This window comes from Acomys russatus, chromosome 20 (assembly GCF_903995435.1).
Source record: "Acomys russatus chromosome 20, mAcoRus1.1, whole genome shotgun sequence".
Taxonomy (NCBI): Eukaryota; Metazoa; Chordata; class Mammalia; order Rodentia; family Muridae; genus Acomys; species Acomys russatus.
This window is the reverse complement of record NC_067156.1, coordinates 13,880,577-13,896,833: the sequence shown is the minus strand read 5'-3', so window position 1 is coordinate 13,896,833 and position 16,257 is coordinate 13,880,577. Positions and strand designations below refer to the sequence as shown.

Here is a 16,257-nt window from a genome sequence, read left to right as displayed (position 1 = left end):
AGCCAGCCCGAGTGACAGGAGACACAGCCTCAACCATTGCCGCTGAAAATACATAGACTGAAAATTAGACAGTGTACTCTAGCTATTGCCGGCCAGCTGGCCTCTTGCAATGTCGCAATGTACTCAGTAACTAAACAACAAACAAAAAAACAAACAAAATCCCTGGGCCATGAAGAGATGCCTCAGCAGGTAAAGGTAATTGTCACCAAGCCTGACACTTGAGTTTGATCTCTGGGACCCTTATGGTAGAGAGAACCAACTCTCACACAAGTTTAAAAAAAAATTAATCTCCTGAGTCTCATGAAAATTTTAATTTGACTACAAATGATCATTCTTTGGATGTGTGAGAGAATTTTTTTAGGTGTGGGCTCCGCAGCACTCTTCTGAGTGGGGGTCAGTGCAGGTGACCAGAGAGGTCAGATGGCACAGGATAATAGTGGGATTGAGTAGTGAGGTCATAGGGCATTGGGTAAGAGTGGGCTTGACTCCAAAGGCAAAAGGCAGCATTCATTCTAGACTAAGTTCTACTTAATCAAGTTGCAGTTCTCAATAAGGGCAGACAGTGTTGTAAAGAGAAACTTTAATACTTGAGGGGGGCGGTTGGGGGGATGTTCAGAGATAACACCCTGGTGTTCCTGGGAGCCAAGTGAATCAGTGCACTCCACAGTCTTTCAACACAGGCAGCACCTCGGATCCCACTGACAGGAAACGTGGAGAAGATAAATCCAAGGATGAGTGCATCAGGTACACGCCAAAGTTCACCTGTGATGGAGGTGACAGTTACAATACAAATTAAAGTCATTTGTAACGTGCCTTTAACCCCAGCATTCAGAAAACAGAGGCATGTGCTTATGTGTGTGTACAGGTGCACACACGTGCAGACAGAGGCCAGAGGACACCGTGGCTGCACTTTCTCAGATGCCACCCACCCTGTTTATTGAGACAGGGTCTCTCAAAAGTCTGTTGCTCACCAGGTAGGGCAGGCTGGCTGGAGAGCCCCAGAGATCTGCCTGTCTCTACCTTCGCAGCTCTGGGATTACAGGCGTCTGTCCTAGAGTCCAGTTATTTCTTTTTGTGTATGAGAGAAAGAGCTCTGACGATGAAACCCAGGTTCTTGAGCTTGCAAGGCATTCACTTTATAGACTGAGCTGTCTCCCCAGCCTAGTTATTTATTGTTTATATGAGTCAGGGCTTCACTGTAATACAGGGTGGCCCCAAACTCTCCGTGTAACCACGGATGCCCTTGAGCTCTTTGGGGGGATCTAGGTATTGTGGTCCTCATACCCTGCTTCAAGAATGCTTTGATGCAGCCTGAGTGGAACTCTTCACAAAGTTCCAACAGAAAATGCAAAGCTAAAAATAAATACTTCTAATGAGTCAATATATTAAATGTTCATCTTTTATAATGGAGAACATATAACAGCAACGCTGAGTCATTTTAACCCCCAGGAAGATGAACCACCAGGGTTAGTATCATGAGCCTTACTGAGCCTTCTTGGCAGATTCTTTATCCACACAGAGCTAGCGTAGATCTCTATAGTAGATCATTATAGTAGATCTCTATAATGAATAAAATAGTGGCCAGGATAATCAAATTCTGTCTTTTTTTTTTTTTTTTTTTTCTTCAGGTGGTAGAGGATGGAAACTAGACCCCGGTGCATGCTAGGTGAATGAGCACTCTACTATTTAGCCACATGCCCAGCCCCGTTACTTTTATATTTATTCTATCTGCCATAAGACCTGAGAGCCTTCAACAACTGACATTGGATGAGACATTGGATGCCAAGGAAAATAATAAGGGACCACACGCAAGTTTGGGACACTGATGAGCGCTTTGGCTTTGGAAAGTGTAATAACAACCCCTCCATTGCTGAAAACTGCTTTGCACCCCCATCAGCCTAGGTCTGCGCCGAGATTTTAACATGGGGTGCCACATTTTGCACACATACCCACCTTCCTCCCCCGCCTCTCGGAAAGCTTCTGGAAAACATCCTGGTTCCGCTGCCCAGTTTGCTGGTCGATACAAATCATCTGGCACCTGTGACAAGGCCCCAGAACCTGGCATGGAGAGGGGGCATGTGATGAGTCCGTCAAGCTTTACATGGTGGAACCACATACATATGGCCAACCCCTAACAGTGAAAGTGGCCCCGGAGGATGGCCCATGTGGGTTTGCTGGCTCACAGGCTACTACGTGATGGCTGTGGAAAAGGGGAAAGGAGGGGAAGACAACCTGGATGGTTCCTACAGGTGGGAGGAGTCTCAGAACTGCAAAGACAAACAGAAAACATCACTGAGCCACACCCAGGGTACCATGAACTAGAAGTACAAACATAGAATCATGAGCAGGGATTTGTCCTCACATTGCTAAGAGTATGGAAGGCTTGTATCTGAGACATTGCGTGGTACTGAAGATAGCACATCTGTGTGATGCGTACCACAAGGATTCAAATTAATCTACAAGGAGCTGGGGGTGGTGGTGGGAGGTTCAGAGAGCTGGGTGCTTGCCTAGCATGTGAGAAGCCCTGGGCTCCACCCTAACACCGCATAAAACAGGCATGATGACACACACCAGTAATCCTAGCACTCAGAAGGTGGAGACAGAAGGATGAGAAATTCAAGTTCCTCTTCAGATACACAGCAAGTCTCAGGCTGGCCTGAGCTACATAAGACTGTTTTAAAAACAACAACAACACAAAAGTCTTTAAATAAAATATAAGATAATAAAATATGGAGAAATACTTGTGTTTTATAAGTGAAACAAAAATCAAGTTATGTGTATATTTTATGTGTCTACAGATAACACATATTTACAGATAAGCATACCCCACATAACAATATGTAAAACAAGCCCAGTGTGTAATCTTGTAATCCCAGCAGGAGAAGCAAAAGCATTCGGATCTCTGTGAGTTTGAGGCCAGCCTGGTGTACAAAGTGAGTCCAGGACAGCCAAGACTACATAGGGAAACCCTGTCTTGAAAAAACAACAACAAAACAAAAATAAAAAATACAAAACATAAGAGCCCATTCAGCTGCTTGGCACAGGTCATATGGTATGAGAGAACTTCAGAAGTCATTGGCCATGTGCCTGTGTCACTTTTATAACAAAAAGGAAAAAATATAAATACTAATAGAAAGTTTACATCTCTACACAGAAGATGCAAAAGTGTTGCCCAGGCTGGCTTTGAAACAGAACCCGAGACATTCCCTCAGCCTCCCAGGCAGCTGGGATACCGTGTTAGCTACTGGGTCTCCTCATGGCCACTCGTGTCTCTGCTTGTTTGTGGGTACATATTGTTCACCAAAATTAGAAACTAGAAGCACTGACTGATGTAGCTGAGCTTGTGCTATAGTGTGCACGCTAGCTGGTGAGCACACATCTAGTGGGAAATAACATCCGTGTGGTTCTGAGCTCCAGGGTCGCAGGCCCTGTGAGCAGCAGAGAGTGCTAGAACAACCAGCAGATGCTCACTGAAAGACCCAGCTAAGATGAATTTCCTCATCCAGCCACTCAGCTGGGTTCGTCCAGGAGTCCAGACACTATTTGAAGGATGCCAAGCCCAGGCACGCACGCCTTCATGTTCACATGGAAGAACTCATTAGGGATGAGGACCCTGAGACTAGGAGCCAGCTCAGCCTCTTAGCTTCTCCTGGGAAATGGCATCTCCCAGGGCACTGGCAGAAGGGATGCCAGAGACCAACAGCAGCCTCTAGACCCAGGCCCAGGACAGCGTCTCTTCAAAGACAACACTTTAGGCCAAAATCTGATCATTTTACTGAAAAGATCCTCAGAAAACAGTTCCTCGAATGTCAGGAGGGACATTTTCCAGATATTCGTTTATAAACACACATGTTTACACATTTCCTCTTAAAGCCCCCCCCCCTCTCTTTTTTAATTTGTATTTTTTAAGACAGGGTTTCACTGTGTAGCTCTGGCTGTCTTGGGGCTCGCTTTGTAGACCAGGCTGGCCTCGAACTCACAGAGATCTTCCTGCCTCTGCCTCCTGAGTGCTGGGATTAAAGGCATGTCCAGCTTTAAGCCTTTCCTAGTTTTTTTTTTTTTAACTAGTACCTTTATAACGTCATTTACTGTCATAAATTCTCATTGAAAATAAGTCAAATACAGACATGTGCAGAATTAAAAGGGAAACTCAGCAGTCATGGTCTCTAGTCATGGCAAATAGGCAATGGCTTGACAGGGTGTAGGCTCTCCTAGGAGACTCACCTCTGCACACGTCTATGAGAGCGTTTATAGATTGAGCTAGTAGGTGTGGGATGGCCTACCCTAAATGTGGTCACCAGCACATCTGTGGGTTGGAGTCCCAGAGTGATTTAAAAGTAGAAACACTGCTGCATGCCAGCATTGATCGCTCTCCACTTCCTGACAGTGGACTCAGTGTGGCCAGCTGCCCCACTCCTGCTGTCATGTCTCCCTTACCCTGATGGCCTGTGCCCTTAAATAAATAACGCCTCCTCACTTAACTACAGAAATCCAAAAAGGAGCCAATGCAACCTCCCCATTCTCAGAGATGAAGGCTGCTACAGGGCTGAGGGCTACACCCAGCCATACTTCTATGCCTTTTGGGGAAGGACACTGACATCTGAGAGGCCACCTGGGTCTCCTTCCATCAGCCTGGCATACAGTAGGTCTCCTTCTATCAGCCTGGCATACAGTGGGTCTCCTTCCATCAACCTGGCACACAATGGGTCTCCTTCCATCACCCTGGCACAAAGTGAGTGTCCTTCTATCATCCTGGCACACAGTAGGTCTCCTTCCATCACTCCAGCACACAGTGGGTCTCCTTTCCATGTCAGTACATGGAGAGCTCCCTCTTCCTCACACCTTGCAACTTTCAGGATGAAAGCTTGGCCTTTCTGGGTGAATGTTCTTAGGTCTTTAAAGCAGTGAAACAGTTCCTGGTGGCTTACTTCCTGTTGTCCTATGAATGTAAAATCCCCTCCCCCACAGGCTCACATGTACTTGGTTCCCACCTAGGGTACTATTCTGGCAAGCTGTGGGCCCTGTGGGACGTGGAGCCTCTCTAAGGAAGTGGCTCAGTCGGGGTGGGCCTGTAGCTGGTCCTAGCTCTTTGTAAAGTTTCTTGATTGGCCCAGATGTCAACAAGCAGCCACCACATCTGAGAACCATTCCCACCACTGTGCCTTCCCCCCATGATGGACACCTTGAACTTCAGTAATTCCTTCCTCCCTCAAGCTGCTTCTTGTTCAGTGGTATTCAGTCGTAACAACAACAAAATAGCCAAGGTGTTGATAATTTTTAGTGAAGGTCTTAGTTCATACCACCCTCCTACTTAGATTTATGTTTTTAGATGGGAGTTACACCTGGTCCTCTGCAAGAGCAGTCAGTGCTCTGAACCACTGAGCCATCTCTTGGGGCCCTTCTTGGAATTTTTAAGATCAGTCTCTGCAAGTGAAGACATAACTAACGGAGCTAACAGATATAAAAGTAGTGAAGATTTAGTGAGCGCCATTAAAAACTGCTTTCTCAAACAGATGCTCCAGTCTCACAGCCCCCAGTGCCAGCAACAGATTTCTTTAAGTGCTTATTTTTGTTTTTTGTTTTTTGTTTTTTTCAAGACAAGGTTTCTCTGTGTAGCTCTAGCTGTCCTGGAAGGCACTCTGTAAACTAGGCTGGCCTTGAACTCACAGAAGATCCACCTGCCTCTACCTCCCAAGTGCTGGGATTAAAGGTGTGCACCACCACCACCCTGCTAAGTGCTTATTTTTGAAAGACGCAGAATTAGCTGGATCTTGCCTATTTACTGTTTACCCAGGACTGTGTTGTATAGATGGGATGTGATTCATTTAACCAATCTCTTCCCTCCTTATTAGGCATAGTTAGAATGTTCCCACACTTCTCACAATACAGTAACACTTCAATAAGTAATCTAACCATATATCTTTGCACACTTGCCTCAGTATTGCTGGTAATAGCAGTGGTTTTTACTCACACTAGGCAAGTGCTCTGTCACTGAGCTACATGCCCAGCCCATGTGTGAGCATTTCTATGCTAGAGTTTTCTTCAAAAAAAAAAAAAAATTACTGGGCCAAGGAGCATGCATAGTTTAATTTTAATTTGTTTCCACACACTAGGAACGTTGCCTAAAGAAAGCAAAGCATGCCGAAGTGTCACACAGAGAGGTTCTTTGTGCCTTTTCTATTTATGGTCTCAGGCCCCCTGGGGAGGGACAGGTGACATGGGTGTTGCTGTTGTCAGATGTGTTGCTGATAGCAATCCTGGCATACTTTAGTTTTCCCTTCCTCTTTCCTCCTTCTTCCCTCTGTTCCTCCCTCCATCTCTCCAAATATCTCACAGGGCATATTGAGTGCCTACCTTGGTGCCCGGCGGGTTGTGTCAAGGCAGGTGGTTTTTAAACAGCAGATTTGGTAGTGGAGAATAAGAGTGGAGGAGGAGGTCAGCATACAGGAAGATGACAGGGGAGACGCCGCCAGAACCAGGCTTACAGGAGAGAAAAGAAAATGACTTTCAAGACAGTAGCTGCCCTAGTAAGAACTTACAGAGTTCAAAGAGAAGAAAGATCATCAGGTCCTTTTGTGGTATCCCCCCAGCCCAGATCTGAGATCCACTGATAGCAATTTAGATCGTTGGTACTGCTTTTCTGGGTGCTAGACTAGTGTTCCACTGAAGAGCAGAACCTGGACACAAGGAAGTCATGTGATGGCCAGGTTATACCCCTGCAATTACTAAAATCAGCACGTACACACTGAACAGCCGAACACATTGCAGTGAGCCATCCTCTACAGCTGGCAGCTTGTCCTTATCTTTCCTGTCTCCCTCCTCCAACAATTACTTACTGGACACGACTTAGCCAGGATGCTCTGGGTCCCAGAGGCATGATGGAGGGAAAAAAAAAAAGGAGACATGGTCCAGACCCTGTGGGCTCTGAGGGGATAATGCAGGCAGCATGCCAACTGAAGTCATATTATTGGGCAGCTTCTAACAAAGTGACCTCTAAGCCAAGTTCCAATAGCAACATAAGAAGGGACAACAGAGCAAAGGGCTGCGGCAGGAGACTGGCTTGTCCCTGGGTGAAGGAAGGCCAGACTTAGAAGCAGGGAAACCAGCAAGCCCAAAGGCAGACCGCATGAGTTTGCTAATCACGTGAGGAATAACGATTTAGCCTGGGGCTTCTCTGCTACTTCCCACATATCTGAGGCTACTGCAAAGGCTTGGGGACGATGAAGAAGAGATGACAGTGGCTCTGCCTCTAACTATAATCTCTTCCCTAGCTGACATTAAGAGCAGAAGGGGAGGGAGTAGGGGTGAGGAGGGAGAGGAAAGAGGGGAGGAGGGAAGAGAGAAAGAGGAAGGAGAGAGGAGGGGGGAAGAATAGAGGAGGAAGGAGAAGGAAGGAGGTGGGAGAGAAAGTGAGCGCAGATATGGAAGGAGAATGACAGAAAGGAGGGAAAGGGATAAAAGAGGGAAGTAGGGGTGGCAACGGGTCTCCCCCTACAAGCTCTACAGTACTGGAAGGCCCAGCATCATTAAGGAGGATGCGTTCCCATACACATAAGCATCCCCAGAAAACAGACTTAAGCCCAAACATGATCCATAGCAGTTGGGAAGTGGAGAGAGGGTACCAGTTCTGGAGCTGAGATCAAACAGTCACTGGCAGCCTATGAGGAATACTGCCACCTCCTAAAACTTACCTGGAAATGCAGGGAACCTATTGAGATCTCATCCCATTTCTCTTCTTCAAAAGCCCTAGCTCCCTTCGTAATGATATTGGCACGGAAACGGGAGATGAGATCTTTCACGGAGAACGACTCCTCTTTGCCATGTTTATCACTGTAGATAGAACAAAAGGGTAAGTGGAGAGAGGTGGAAGGTGCCCGCACTGTTGCAAGAATTCTACACACTTGGCCCTCTGTGCCTGGCTATGCCAATGCTCCTCTGGCCTGAGACCTGGATGATCAGAGCACACTTTTCTCCTGAGTGTAACAGCAACACATACCCATCTGCAAGATACAGCCGCAGCCCCTCCCTAGGATATAGCCCCATCTCCTGGGAGAAGCACGCAGGAGGCAAAAGGTAGATAAGTCTTGGATGAAGAAATTGCATGAACAGAGTAAAGGAAGGAGCATTCAAAAAACACCAGTTCTATAACATGGGACAGGACATGGACAGGAAAGGAGTCGTCAGCAGGCTAAACTATAAAGACCTGCTTAGCACAAAGACTGCACTCACTCATGCAGGCCAGAACATGGGGGGGGTGGGCAGGGCATAGAGATGAAGATTCTTTAGTTGTTTAATGAAATAGGATCTTCCTATGTTACCCAGGTTGGCCTCAAATAAGCCACCCCCCTGCCTCAGCATTCCAAATGGTGTGATTGTAGCCACGCAACTACCAGGCCCAATTTATATCATTCCTGCCTGAAAGCTTTGTTTATTGCCAGGAGCTTCTACAAAATAATTGTCTGTGTTCCCATATGCCCCAGTCCATTCAGAAGAATACACTGAAACCAACTCGTAAAGCTTCCCCAAGACAGGAGGCACACTGTTAGGTCAAAGAATGAGCGACACTATCGACGGTGGAAGAAATCTAAATGAGGGTGACTTCAACTGGGTTGGCTCAATGAGATAGAAGTAAAGTGTGGTACCTGCTTGATCTGGGGTCCCTTGGATGCACACACCTGCACATGTGCCTGTAAACGCACTTAGACGCACTCACTGTGCCGTGGGCTTAGGGCTGTTTGTACTCTGCTTACTTCAACCCATTTCTAGAATGTCTACGTTGGTATATTCTTGGAAGTGGCAGAAGATGTTCCCTGAGCATGGCGGAATGTGCTCTGGGGACAGAGCTGAAAACCTAGAAGAGTTGCCAAGGGTTGCAAATGGCAGGAGTCACGTATGAGCCAGGGACAGAGAGGCCCCAGGCCAGCTTCACAGCAAGCTATGCACACCTTCAGCAACCTGTGGGGACTCCAGCTTCTAGTCCTTTGATTCTGGACTTACTCTCAAAATTGTTACAAGTTTCTTCACATTTTGTGAAAAGGAAGGTTTCCTGTCTGAAAACTATTGTGTTAATGGGGGAGCCTGTCAATATGCATAAAGAACCCTGAGAAACACCAAGCCTTGTTCAGAGTCTCTTACCCATGACATATCGGGGGCCAGCCAGCCTAATCCTAAACCAGCTGGTAGGAAGTGTATCTCCTGCTGGTAGGAAGCTGGCTTACAGCAAGCCTGTCTTCTCTAATCTTGCACATTAAGGACCCAGGAAGTTCAAAGCCATTCTATCTTGTTCTGGGTGTCTGAGAGAAGGCTCCCTTGGTGTTGGGGAAATTCAGCACACCAGGATCTCCAAAGCTATGGCACAATTCTGCATTTGAGGAAGACAAACTGATCTGTGGTTAGGGGACCCTACAGTGTGTCCTCTCCAGAGACTAGAAACTCCCAACAGCCAGTCTCAAGTAAAAGTCAAGCAGAGTCTCCTGTGGCCTCCTTTCAGCTGTGTTTGTAGGTGTTCACGGTGTGACCACAGATGCACAAGACTACATGGCACATGAACACAACAGGACCCCTAGAAGCATGTGTCTACCTCCCTGGCCTGAGAACTAAGAAGGAGGAACCTGCGGCCATCATGGCTGGACAGCACACCTGGATGATGTGTCCTCGGGTTTTTTTGTTGTTGTTTGTTTGTTTGTTTTGTTTTGTTTTTTTGTTTTTGGGGTTTTTTTGTTGTTGTTGTTATTGTTGGTTGGTTGGTTGGTGTTTTTTTTTTTTTTTTAATTAATTCCCTGGTTAGCAGATTTGAGTTTCCTCTAAGGAAAAATGAGGAACTGGTATAGACAGAACTTCCTAGAGTTGAGATGGTCTCTTAAGAGCATCTGTACCCTCATGAGCGCATTAGGTGGGTGTGCGGGGCCAGGGGCACTCTCCCCGTGTCTGAAGGTCTATCTTATAGACAAAACCTGCCTGTAATCACACACAAAATCCTTTTATAACCACAACTTGTGAAGTAGGGCAGGGAATCCTAAGAGACAGGATGCAGTAGGAGGGTAGGCAATGAAATTAGGTCAAGCTGGCAACAAATTAAAACAAGGTGTAGAAATAGAATAATTAAAACCCAGAGCTGGCAGTTCTCCATGTGTTATGACAGTGTCAAGAGAGACCATGGCGGATACTTTAGTCTCGACCTGAAATACCTTCAAAGGCCCATGGTGGAGGCTGGATCTCCATCATGGTTCTGTTAGAAATGGTGGCAGCTTTGAGAGGTGGCACCACTGGGAGGTGTTTAGGTCACTGGAGACATGTCCTCAAAGAGAACTGTAGGTGTCCCCATCTCCTCACCATTCTCTCACCATGTACCATGTACTCTACAACAGGCCCAAAGCAACAGGATGCCAAAGCAACTGGCATCCCGGAAGGCACGCATTCTCTTTCCAAGTTGATTGCCCCGAGCATTTGCTGCAGCAACAGCAGGCAGGTTGGCACAGTCAGTAAATGAGAGCACTCAGAATTATTGACAGGAACTGAGGAAATGGCTCACATGGAAAAATGCTGTGAACATATGAGGACCTGAGTCAGTTCCCGGAACTCACATAAAAAGCCTTGCTTGGTGGAACCCACTTATAATCCGAGTGCTGGAGAGGTGGAGCCAGGGGGAATCCCCGGGGCTTGAGAGTCCACAGGCCTAATCTGTGAGCTCTAGGTTCAGTGAGAGACGCTGTCTCAAAAAAAAAAAAAAAACAAAGTGGAGAGTGAGTAAGAAAGAAACCTAGGATTGCTATCCAGCTGCCACGCCTACTTGTATACATGTGAAGCTTCATGCGTATATATGAGCATGTGTTCACACGTACATACATACGCTCAGTTTAGGAAGGAAGGAAGGAAGGAAGAAAGGAAGGAAGGGAAGAAGGAAGACAAACAAGAATTGGCCCAAGGGTTCGCTGACTTCACTAGGCCTCATTTCTCACTTGCCCTGAATGGTCTGGCCTTACCACCTTCTAGATCTTTCCCTTCTAGGTGGGTATCAAGCCCCCCAGGGTAAAATAGTTATACGTGTCCCCTGGCCCCAGGGAAAGGGTCTGACCTGGTATTTAGCTGTTGCTGAAGCTCCAGAACACTTGCTGTGTTCACCAGCAGATACTGCGCCTCATTCACCAGGGACAGGGCAACACCAGGTCCTGGAGACTGACCTGGAAAGGAATCGGGGAAGAAGGGTCGCTTCCCAGGAAATGCTGGTGATTCTCACTCTCAAGCCCTGAGGTTTCTAAAGGCAACGCCTATCACACGGGTAAAATGTGAGCGCTGGGAAAGTAGGGATGTTCTAAGCATGGCCTGGACCTCTCCAAAGACAGAATGAAAAAGAAAAACAAGGCCCTAGCATATTCTGTATTGAAAAATCCAGAGAAGAGGATAATAAAAGATTGACATGAACTCATTCTGACAGAGAATTTTGTTTCTGCAGCAGGCTATTTTTGCACAGTCAGGGTCCCAATCCTCCTGCCTCTACTGCCCCAGGTTATGGGCGTGTGTCACCACACTCAGCCTCAGAGGCAGTTCTTGGAAGAAACACTGCAGGGCTAAAGCAAGCCCTGCTTGCCTGCCCTGGGCAAGACAGAGAGGCTTGCAGTGTATGCAGGCTTACAAACAGCTTCCATCAGGTATTTTCATGTATACATACATACATACATACATACATACATACATACATACGTGTGTGTGTGTTTAAGTGTGTGTGAATTCATATGGGTATTTGTCTGCATATCCATAGAGGCCAGAAGAATTAGATCACCTGAGACTAGTGACAGTTGTAAGCCACCATGTGGGAGCTGGGAATCGAACCTGGGTCCTCAGGAAGAGCAGCCAGTGCTTCTCACCACTGAGTCATCTCTGCAGCCCCACAGAAACCTTTTATATCTAACCAGAGACAGACAGACAGACAGACTTTGGCAATAAACACAGGAGGATACTTCAGCAGCCAGTGGATTTACAGATGGTACTTATGCAAAAATCAACAGAAGATTCAAAGCTATTGAAAAAGTAGGAGTGGGGAGGAACTATTGAAAGAAATGGTGAGGGTTTTTTTTTTTCTTCTATTTTTATTCAAGCTGGTGATAAAAGAGCTGACTGGGTCAGGGCCTATGAAGCGGCTTCAAACAGAGACAGCGGTCTGCAGAGTATATGGTGCCACTCCATCTGTCCTCTTTGGTCTGCCTAAGAAAGGAGGTGCCATCTCATCCTCTACAAAGGGACTGCTCCCTGTCACAGAGGAAAGGCCACACATCTCCCAAGGCACACTGCCCCTGGGGGCTGACCACCTCCAGCGTAACAAACAAAAGTCCCATTCAAAGCCTGGAGCCAGGACTGGGGAAAGAAAAAGTCTCCATAGCCCGGGCAAAAGCTCCTCCCACAGGTTAGGTGCAGCCCAGCCCTCTGCTGGCTAGGGAACTGCAGGACCTAATTAAGCTGTCCCAGCGACAGACATGAAAGGCATGTCATGTTAGATCCTTGTGATCCCAGTCACCGACCCCAGAAGAAAGGCCTGAGTGACAGAGTGCTAACCACCATCCCCCTTTCTCCATCTCTTCTCCATTCATGCCAGTTCCCAGAAGTGCATGGTGCTGAGCACCACCAGGTCTGTCTGTAAGTGACAGACACTCTCCAATGTGGCAACCAATGAGAGAAAGCCCAGCAAGAGTTACACATTCAATAATTATTTTTCAAGATATACTATAAATTTATGTTGCTTTGATTGGCTACACACTGTTAAAATTATAAAAAAAAAAAAAAAACTTAGGAGAAATTTCCTAACCCAGATGGTCTAAGCAAACTTCAGAGTCTTTTTATAAGCTTCAATGTGTATATATAAAATATATATATTTAATAGAGATGTGATAGGGTAGCCCAGAAGAGAGATCTATGTATAAAGTAACTCTAAGACAAAATTCCACTGAATAAGAAATGAAATACAAGCTTGAAAGGAAAAAGAAAGCTCCAGGTCACTGTCTTCCAGGCTCCGGCCGCCGGTCAGTATGGCCCATGGAAATCAAAGAGGACTTGCCAGAAAAACATGAAAAAGACCCAGGAAATTAGCAAAGGAGAAATAAAAGAGGATAGCTTGATTACCTCTCAGAGAAAGCAGAGAGACTCAGAGATCACACAGCAGAAGCAGAAGGCAGCCAATGAGAAGAAATCTATGCAGACAAGAGAAAATGAAAACAGGCTTTTTGGAAAGCCTGGGTGCTATGGCCAATGTGTCATAGGCTCTAAGATCAAAATTTCTCAGAGTGACTATCTTTACATGTGTTATAACTTACCACTATAAAACTATCTATTCGAAACTCTTCAAACTTTTCAGCCTTACTTAATGTGATGCTTTAAGATCAACTTCAAGCCGGGCGTGGTGGCACACACCTTTAATCCCAGCACTTGGGAGGCAGAGGCAGGCGGATCGGTGTGAGTTCGAGGCCAGCCTAGTCTACAAAGTGAGTCCAGGGTGGCCAAGGCTACACAGAGAAACCCTGTCTCGAAAAACAAAAAAAAAAAAAAAAAAAAGATCAACTTCAATAAAGTGCTGACCATGCATGAAGAAGAAGAGGAGGAAGAGAAGGAAGAGGAGGAGGAGGAGGAGGAAGAAGAAGAAGAAGAAGAAGAAAGAAAGAAAGAAAGGAAAAGAAAAAGGAAAGAGTTAAAATGCTGGGTATGGTGGCACACCTGTAATCCCAGCACCTGGGGAACAGAGAGACAGAGGCAGGCAAATCTCTTAGTTCAAGGCTAGCCTGATCTACAGAGCTAGTTCTAGGACAGCCAGGGCCACACAGAGAAGCCCTGCCTTAAAAAAATAAAAAGACATATATACATGGGCTGGGGAGATGGCTCAGTAGATACAGTGCTTGCCGCGCAAGCATGAAAGCAGAAGTTCAGAATGACAGGACCCATGCAATACTCAATGCGGTGGTGTGCAATTGCAATTCCTGCACACATAAGATGAAATAGGAGCCAGAACCAGGAGAATCCCTAGGATCTCGAGGTCCGTCTAGTCTAGTATATGTAGCAGTGAGCCAGAGACTCTGCAGTAGCAAGGCACACATGCATGCATGCACGCGCGCGCACACACACACACACACCTTACATCGTACACACTATACATACACACACCATACATACACATACCATATACACACAAACCACACACATACACACCATGCACACACATGCTATACACACACATACACAAACAATACACACATTAAAAAGACACATATATGTATATATATGAGCTACATATACAGTCAGATATAAGCTCACATGTATTTTAATTAGAATGCATGAGATTTCAATTGCTATGGCTCTAGGATGATTATCACAGCACTGAAATAGCTATGCCATGTTGGAAAGACTCCTGCACATGTTTTTAACTCAAAATAACACTAAGTAAAATGTGCTACAGGGCTGGAAGGACGGCTCAGCAGTTAAGAGCACTACTTGTTCATCCAGAGAAGCCAGGTTCAGTTCCCAGCACTCAAACAGGAGCTAGCAAGTGCCTATACTTTCAGTTCCAGAGGATCTGATTCACGTCCGGCCTCCAAGGGCGCCCCATGCACAGGGTTCACAGACATGCATGCAAGCAAAAACACCCATGCACCCCAAGCCTCAAGAGAGGTCATGAAATTCGCAGCTTAGGACCCTGCAGTGTGTCCTGCAGCCATGAGCTGAAGTCAGCAGCCAGTTTGCCCTGGGAATCCACTTCCAGGGCTGGGTGTGACACAGGTAACCAGGGCTCCGGCCCTTTAATACTCCACCCCAGTGCAATACCTTTTCCAGCGACCTTCCTTGCATTTCGCTGGAAGTGCGGGCTTTGCTTGATTAAATGACATGGACGGCCGAAAAACTTTGACAGCCATCTTGAAACATTTTCTCCACAATCATAAGTGTTTACCCTGGCCAAAAAAAAAAAAAAGTGAATTTTTATGTAGCAATTCTTTGAACAAATACTCAAATAGTAAATAGCCAAATTAAAATAAGATAACACAAAATAAAACATTGCAAAGTCCCTACTATCAGGCAGCCTTGAGGCACAGCTTAGAAAGCTATAAGGATCTCTCCCAAGTCCAAGAAGATCTGAGATGTGGGGCCCATGGGAGGCTTTCAGATCTGATCCAAAGCTTTATAAACACTCCTGAAAGATCCTTGTGTTAATTCCTGACACTGGGAGCACAAAGCGCAGAGTTTAAGACTTCCAGGGTGATATTTTGCTATAATAAGGCCTTAAGCTCAGACTCATGTCCTGACTTTCACAATGGGTGTGACAGAATGTTTTCTCTCATAGTCAGATCATATGGGCCAATGTGTTTCACTCACAAAAATTAATGCTGTGTCTATGCGGTATTGAAGTGTAAGTAAATCTATTGACCTGGTGTTTTAAAACTGTAGAATCTCGGGCTGGAAAAATAGCTAAGTGCACTTGCTGCTCTTTGCGGAGGACCCAAGTTCAGTTCCCAGAGGTCCCATAGCAGCTCACAACTCTCTGTAGCTCCAGCTTGGGGGTGGGGGTGGGGATGTCTGACCCGTCTTCTGACTTCCAAGGGCACCAGGAACACACAATGTGCACATACATACATGGCGGCAAAACGCTCATACACATAAAATAAGATAAAACTCTAGACTACTCCAGAATCTTTTGGAATGTATATGGTAAAGATTTAAGGTCAAATCTTACCTTGGGGGTCACAATATCTTAGGGTTACAAAGCAGATATTGTTGAAAACCTACATTTTCCTGGGGAAAATAGCTGCCTCCCTTACTGGAAGGACCTGGGACCAAGAAACCAGTTTGTGGTGCTCACCCCTGTGTTTTCAGAGACCACACCAAGAGCACAGCCATCCCAGTGACCCACGGCTCTGAGCAGAAGTGCCTCTGACCTCCAGATGGCTGGAAAGCATTACTAACCAGGACGCTGTGTCCGTCCCAGATGCAGCCAAGTGAAACGGATGACCTCGTAAATAACTGCACATATTCTAGCCAAGCAAGACCTCTCAAGGGGTTAAGACCTTTGCTGCTAAGTTTGATGACCTGAGTCCCAGAACCTACATGGTGGAGGAAGAAGACCAGTTCCTATTAGTTCTCCTCTGACCTCCAAGCACATGCCATGGCACATACGCCCACACAAACGCATACAAACAAATAGATAATGAAATTACTGCACATATCCCTATGTGAACATATTTCTGTCAGAAGATTTGCTTAGAGCAAATCTGGGGAAATGTGTCC

General features: G+C 46.1%; 1 protein-coding gene across 1 annotated transcript in view; it reads right to left on the bottom strand.

Annotated features, from left to right (window-relative positions):
- Positions 1-651: 651 nt before the first annotated feature.
- Positions 652-16,257, bottom strand: part of Mocos (molybdenum cofactor sulfurase) — a 47,837-nt gene continuing 32,231 nt past the window's right edge. The window contains exons 11-15 of the mRNA XM_051163140.1: positions 14,803-14,927; positions 11,075-11,180; positions 7,692-7,830; positions 1,954-2,058; positions 652-762 (exon numbers count right to left, since the gene is read on the bottom strand). Coding sequence (XP_051019097.1) covers positions 652-762; positions 1,954-2,058; positions 7,692-7,830; positions 11,075-11,180; positions 14,803-14,927 — 586 coding nt within the window. The remainder of the gene's footprint in view (positions 763-1,953; positions 2,059-7,691; positions 7,831-11,074; positions 11,181-14,802; positions 14,928-16,257) is intronic.